Source organism: Pangasianodon hypophthalmus, chromosome 6 (assembly GCF_027358585.1).
Source record: "Pangasianodon hypophthalmus isolate fPanHyp1 chromosome 6, fPanHyp1.pri, whole genome shotgun sequence".
NCBI lineage: Eukaryota > Metazoa > Chordata > Actinopteri > Siluriformes > Pangasiidae > Pangasianodon > Pangasianodon hypophthalmus.
In genome coordinates, this window is record NC_069715.1 from 27,388,418 (window position 1) to 27,395,302 (window position 6,885).

The 6,885-nt window shown below is 34.9% G+C and overlaps 1 protein-coding gene across 14 annotated transcripts in view; it reads right to left on the reverse strand.

Annotated features, from left to right (window-relative positions):
- Positions 1-6,510, reverse strand: part of LOC113526686 (ryanodine receptor 1) — a 90,961-nt gene extending 84,451 nt beyond the window's left edge. For 8 of the 14 annotated variants that reach the window (XM_053235117.1, XM_053235119.1, XM_053235114.1 and 5 more), the window contains exon 1: positions 6,236-6,498. In XM_053235117.1, the coding sequence (XP_053091092.1) occupies positions 6,236-6,283 (48 nt within the window). In that variant the 5' untranslated portion in view covers positions 6,284-6,498. Of the gene's footprint in view, positions 1-6,235 lie in introns of all 14 variants that reach the window. The other 6 variants (XM_034305048.2, XM_034305050.2, XM_034305049.2 and 3 more) reach the window with 2 other exon arrangements.
- Between the last annotated feature and the right edge of the window lie 375 nt (positions 6,511-6,885).

The following is a 6,885-nucleotide window of genomic DNA, read 5'->3' on the forward strand; positions in this document are numbered from 1 at the left end:
GTTTTTTTTTTTCACTTAATACATCTGACTTTTACTTTCTACATTCCAGAAGAAAAATCTCTCTTTTCATTTTCATTTTCAAACATCACTACATTACTCCAAAATCATATACTTGTAAAGTCATAAGGTGACTTTTAGCATCAGATGGCTTCCAGGAGTTGATCTACATGAACAGATGTGACAGTGAGAATATAACCTAATACCCATCACTGTAAACTATCTGCTGCTCCATACACTTTGTATTTATCACGGCACGTTGTATTGTGGCAGCTAGTTATTAGCATTTTGTGGATTGTTTGGATGGTCGTGATAATAAGTTATTATCATGCTAACTAATATTTGAGAGATTAGGAATACAGCTGTTGTTAGATCACCTTAGCTCATGTTTTCCCATGTCCCTTGGTCCCTTGGTGAAAAAGGCATTAATTTATCATCAGTAAGGAAAATCAGTGTGTGATTTTACAATGAAGTAGATGTCTTTTTCTTTTATGAATCTTTCTTATATTTTTAACTTGATACTTTAATTAAGTTTATGACTTTTTTACTTTAACTTGAGCAAAGGATTTTATTTATTTTGATAAGTAATTGCATTTTTTTTTATACTTGAATAAAGAATTTCGATACTTCAGCTATGGCTTGTGGAATTCACTACCAGTTTAATTCACCAATAGACAGTTAAAAAGCAGCTTGACACAGGTTTATTTGTTTTTAATTAATTTGTAATTCATTGTATTCTGGTTATGTTTACTTGCTTATTATTTAAAGTCTTTTTAATTTTTTTTGTTGCAAGTTCTTATTTTCATTACTTAAATCAATGAACTCATTTTACGTTTTCAGAAATGTCATTATTTTCCCTCTTATAATGTACCTTGAACTGCTCATTATTATTATTAGTAGTAGCAGTGGTAGTATTAGTAGTAGTAGTAGTAGTAGTAGTAGTGTTACAATAAATTCAAACAAACCTCTGACATTATATTCCATCTTTTCAGATTTTCTGCTCCCACCCTGGCATGACAGGAAATCTGAATTTCAGTAATCTGATGCTAACTTCTCTGTGTGCTAAGAATGTGTGCTAATTTATCTTTTTTTTTTTTTTTTAGGGTGATGAAGGGTTCATATTATTCTAAATGAATGTGAAGGAGCTAGGTGTTCAGCAGAGATGTGTGCATTGCTAGTCTTCTGAAATCTAAGAAAATATGAAGGGAGAACCTCATTGCTGGAAAATGCAAGTCTGCAGTAAAAGGATCACTTGCAGGAACTCAGTATTAATAAGCTAAAGCTACAAACAGTGCATCATTTATGAAAAGCTGGAATACCCTATGAAGAGAATAATGGAATCATATTTCTTACAAAACAAATCATATTTCTTATGCCCTTAGGTTTTGTAAATGATGAGATATGAAAAGATATTGTTGGTGCAGCTTTAATGCTTAAAGCCAGATGCAGAAGCAGACGACATTGTTTTCCTGACACCAGCTTAAAAAAAGCAGATGAGTAACATATCGAGAGAGAATATGTGATGTTTGTTTAGAGATGACTATCAGTCATAATTTCGCTTAAATTTCAAATTGAACTGTTATTACTCAAATACAGCTGTAGCAGACTGTCACATCGTACATCATACGCATACAAGTTTCAATTACGCACTGATCTCAGCACGTTAAAGGTAAATGATTTAAAAGCATGCAGAGCAACAGCTGAGAGCACCTGTTTATTGTGTTAGAGCTGATCATGACACTGGATGAACACCAGTGAAACAGGTGCTTGGACTTCCCTTCTCTCTCTCTCTCTCTCTCTCTCACTATACTATCACTATACCCTGATCATGTGTGTGCTCAGCAAAACCAAACCCTAACACCCAGTTAGAATAACTGTCTTTATTTAACTGAGATCACAGGAGCACTTGAACTCTTTCTAAACACACTTTTATATCTGGAGGCCATTATTTAACTGAGATCACAGGAGAAAATGAACTCTTTCTAAACACACTTTTATATCTGGAGGCCAGTGGTGTAGGCAGGAATGAATGTCAGGAGCAGGGTGAGGAAATATACTAAATAAAAATCTCTGCATATTGATAAGTGCAATGCGCTCATGCATTCGGGGTGGATGCCATGCCACACTGTAGTAGGAGTGGTGATGATATTCGGAATTTGTTCCTTAATCATTCATGGCATGATCTAATATCAACTAGTGTTGCCTTATTAATAATGTTGACATACACAGCTGTACCTCTGAAAACAATTAAAATATGATGATAATATTAGGGGAACATTTTTATATAATATTTTTTATAAAAATATTCTAAACCATATCTACCCTTTTTTGTCATCCTGCAGTAAACTTTTATATTGCCATGTCAATATCCCTAAACTCGTTCTAAACATCATTATAACGTCATTATAAGACAGTTTCTGAAGAAAATCTATTATTTGATATATATATAATCAGCTGCACTGTATGGGTGCTATATTAAGTACAATTTTACTACCAAGCATTTGGATAAAACCTTCCAAGCTACGCCTCTGCTGGAGGTGGTGCGCTACGCTGCACATTTTCTACATATCTTTACTGAACCAAGCTTCAGTTACACGTTTTCCTTAGGGTGTGAATGTACACACTCAATACTGAAGTGAAATAAAGGTGAAGCGGTGTATTAGGTGAGCACACCTCTGCAAGACAAAAAGCACCACACTTTACCAGTCTTAAGTTACTAAAACCTTTACTTTTCCTCTCCAAGCTGCTTTCTTCTCTCCATTTTGTGTATATGAAATAATTCAATAGCTTAGAAACATAGGCACACACATGTAGAATCCTCCCGAAAGATTCAAGCGATGAAGAAGTAGGACACAGGCTTTCTTGCTCTCCTCCCCCTGAGTGTCAGGCGCTTATAGTGGCAAAACTATAAAAAGAAGCGTCTGTTATAACCTAGAGCCCGGACACCCCCGAACGTTCTCCAACATTTCTATTCGGGGTGATCATAATGACAGTGTGTCATGATATGGAAATGGGAAATAGTTAACCAGTTAAGCAATCAATGATAATGATTAAACCATTAAAAAAAAAGAGTTTGAACTAGGCATTAGTATTTTTAGGACAGGGTAGCCTATTTTTTAAAGGACAAACACGCCAAAATAGAGCGATATCCTCATAAAAGTTCCAATTTAACAATATCTATCAACAGTGCAATGCTGCTCCTGTACTGCATGTCATTCCATGTTGTCCTCTTTACACACAGAGTGGCAAGAAGTTGCCATGATGTACAGAAACAACATTTTTCATACTTAACAATGTTCCGGGTTTGTAAATATCACGTCTCTCTCAACACTTACTCCAACCTAATTTACGTCATAGTGCTAAAAACTTCCACTCACACACATCTGCTTGTTATAAATCACACATCCAGCATGTATGAAGTGTGTCACAGCTGCGTATCTTGCTCTCGTAATGTCATACAGCTCTCCAGCATGTAATACAAGCTAATTCATTACACTGACAACTCAAAAGTGGGCATAAAAATCACTCAACAGAGAAACTATTAACTATCATAGCAAGGACACACACAGAGGCATCATCGAGGCCCTGTGTTCATCTCCACAATGAGCTACACAAACAAAGCCTACAGTATTATTAGCTCCACCTTATTTTTCATCATTTAGAAAAATGTCATTTGTGGTTGTATCATTCTGAATGGATTTACTCCCAGCACTGGCATTTGTGTTATCAGCTTTCATTATGGTTTATAGCCAATGTTTGTCCAAAGGCTCAAACAATCCAGACATGCATTTGCACACATTATTACTGCAACAGACGCTAAACAATTACCCAAATTCTCCATCATCTGTCATAGAGTACATAAAAACCCACTTCTCATTTCCTAGTAAAGTTTGTCTACATTCAGTCTGATGTTATAAAGAATTTGTTGCAGGTGTCATAAAAAAGCACACACACACACACACACACACACACACATACTTCTTTATATTAATCTTTTACACTTTTATACATTTTCTGGACTTTTTTCCCTTCCTTTTCTTAATATCTTTCCCCACATAATCAACTTTTTTTAATTACTCCTAATATTTATTAATTTGTTTTATATTTACTGAGTTTGGAACATAACTGGCTTTTCTGCAAGCACATATTACATAATGTTTCTTGTCTTTAAATTTATTTACATCTTTTTTCGTCTTTATTTATTTATATATTATTTATATTTATTCATGTTTTTTTAATTTTATTTTTTAGCTTGATAGTTTAATGCTTTAATATGTATTATTTTTTTGCTTTATTTCACATTATTACATGTGCACAATACATTTCATTTATTTACATTTGAATTTTAACTTTTTTTTTTTTTTCCCATTTTCCTAGTGAAGAAGGTTTGTCTACATTCACTCTGATACAGTGAGAGTGCTGTGTTTAGGTCTGTCATAAAAACAGCACAAACATTAGTAAAAGGAATATATTACTAAAACGTTAATGAAATAAAAATTACTTGGCTTTGACTCTTTGACTTCTCTTAGAGATCTAAGTGCTTCATGTCTTAATATTCCTTTACGTTTTGTGTTCATCTTTTAGAGTTTTATGTATTTTTTGCATATGGATTAATACCTTAATATTTATTTTAACATTTGGTGGAAAATATATAGTAATATTTTTTTTTTTACCTAATGTGCTATTGTAATATTTGTTTTACATTTATTGATTTTTTTAACAATAATTGGCTTTTCTCCAAACACATTAATATATACTAAACAAATATTAATACTAAATTAATATTTACTCTTCTGGAAAAGCATAACATTTATTGTCTTTTAATTTATTTTATTATTTACTTATTCACTTTTAATATTTATTACTTTTTTGATGTTTGCTGTGCACAATGTTTTATTTAGTATTTTTTTTTTTTTTTCTGAAGTACCAAAATGCCATAATATTTGCTTCATCTCATCACCATCATCCACTTGTTATTATTTTCTACTGTCTGGTTTTTGTTTTTTGTTTAATGCAATATATATATATATATATATATATATATATATATATATATATATATATATATATATATATATATATATATATATATATATATAAATTAATTTAAAAATATTGCATTAAAGGCCATGCTGACTGTGGCTATAGGATTTCTGCAGTCTGAATCACAGAACTGAAAGTTTCACAAGGTTTAACGTGAATCAGAATAATGACAGCTTCAAGCCTTTGCTTTAATCTCATGATGCTGTCTATAGAGCTGCTCTGTAAACTCTAAACTCTCTAACAACTCCTCTGATGCATCTTAGTAACCCTATTTAAGCAGATTTCAGTGTGTATATCTTGAGTGTCTTGTTATTGTTGACCTCCCAAAGTGCACTGGCTTCCAAGTCTCAGTCCTGACAGATGAGGTGGTATAGACCAGCTGCCCCCACCTCGTCCCCCCCCCTCACTTCTGAGTCCTCTGAATTGCTTGCTCCATCTCCTACCCTCACTCTAAAAGTCTCCCCTTTCCTCTCCTCGGGTAAAAATAGATAACGATGCTAACAGATGTACCAGCCTTTCTTCACGAGCGCCCAAATAGAAGACGATTCTGGAACAAATGGCGGAAAGGTGCCGTGAGGCGGTAAAATTTAGGATGCTACTACAGAAACACAGAAGATAGTTGGGGTAAAGTAAATACAGGATACTTTCAAAATGGTCAAATAATCATAAAATGTTAAAGAGTCTTGAGGGGAAAAGGAAAAGTTGGGTTCCTTGCTAAACTGGGGCAGTGTAGATGGGGAGGCTGACATTTATAAATATCAGCCAGTCAAGGAGCAAGGTGTCAAATCCACCATGAGCTCAAGAAACATGAGTGTTCTACTAGAGGAGTGAAAACTTTCACAATAAAGTCACACACACACACACACGCACGCACACTTTTTCTTCCTCTCAGATTACCATATGTGATATAGTGTAGGAATAATAATACAAATAAATAGCTGTAATTCAAACACTCTTATAGGAATAAGCCCCCATTTACACACACACACACACACACACACACACACACACACACACACACACACTTCTTCTTATTCCTCTCAGCTTACCATATGTCATATAGTGTAGAAATCATAATATTGATAAATAGCTATAATGCAAACACTTTCATACGAATAAGCCCCCATTTCCTAGCCACACACAGACACACACACAGACACAGACACACACATCAGAAAAAGTAAGACACACTTACCGTTCGCAGGAACTGGATCTCCTCGTCCCCTCCCTCTCCTTCGGCCATCCTACTCCCAACGTTAGCAGCAGCTCCTCAAGAGAAATCACAAAATCCTTCCGTTGTTTTTTTTTTTTTTTTTTTTTCCCCTTTACAGAATCTCGTTCTCCACCTTTCTCTCCCCGCTCTCTCACACACACTCTCTCTCAGCTCTGTGTGTAGGTGTGTTGGAGGACACCATGTGTCCTGTGGCTCTCACGGTGGCGTGGGAGAGAGTGACAGCCGATTCACTAACTCCTCTAGTCTCTCTCAGTCTCTCTCTCTTTCTCGCTCAAAGCCTGTCCATATTTGCCCAACTGAGCCACCCCCTTCTCCAAACCTGGTCCTCCCTCAGGGTCTGGTGGCCTATAAAAGGCACGTGTGTGTGCGTCTCTGTTTGAAATGTGTGTGTGTGGGAGTTTTAAAGAATTATAAGAGCCATATATTCAATTATATAAGAGACTTGTGGCCCAAACAGTGTTTACACAGGAGTCCTATTGAATGTTAATATAATTCCAGTGTTAGCAAATACTGGACCATTATGTCCCAGGCCATGATTCTCTTGCTGAATAATGTATGAACATTGCCCTTATATTTGACTGACAGGATGTTTTTTTTTTCTTGAAATATCT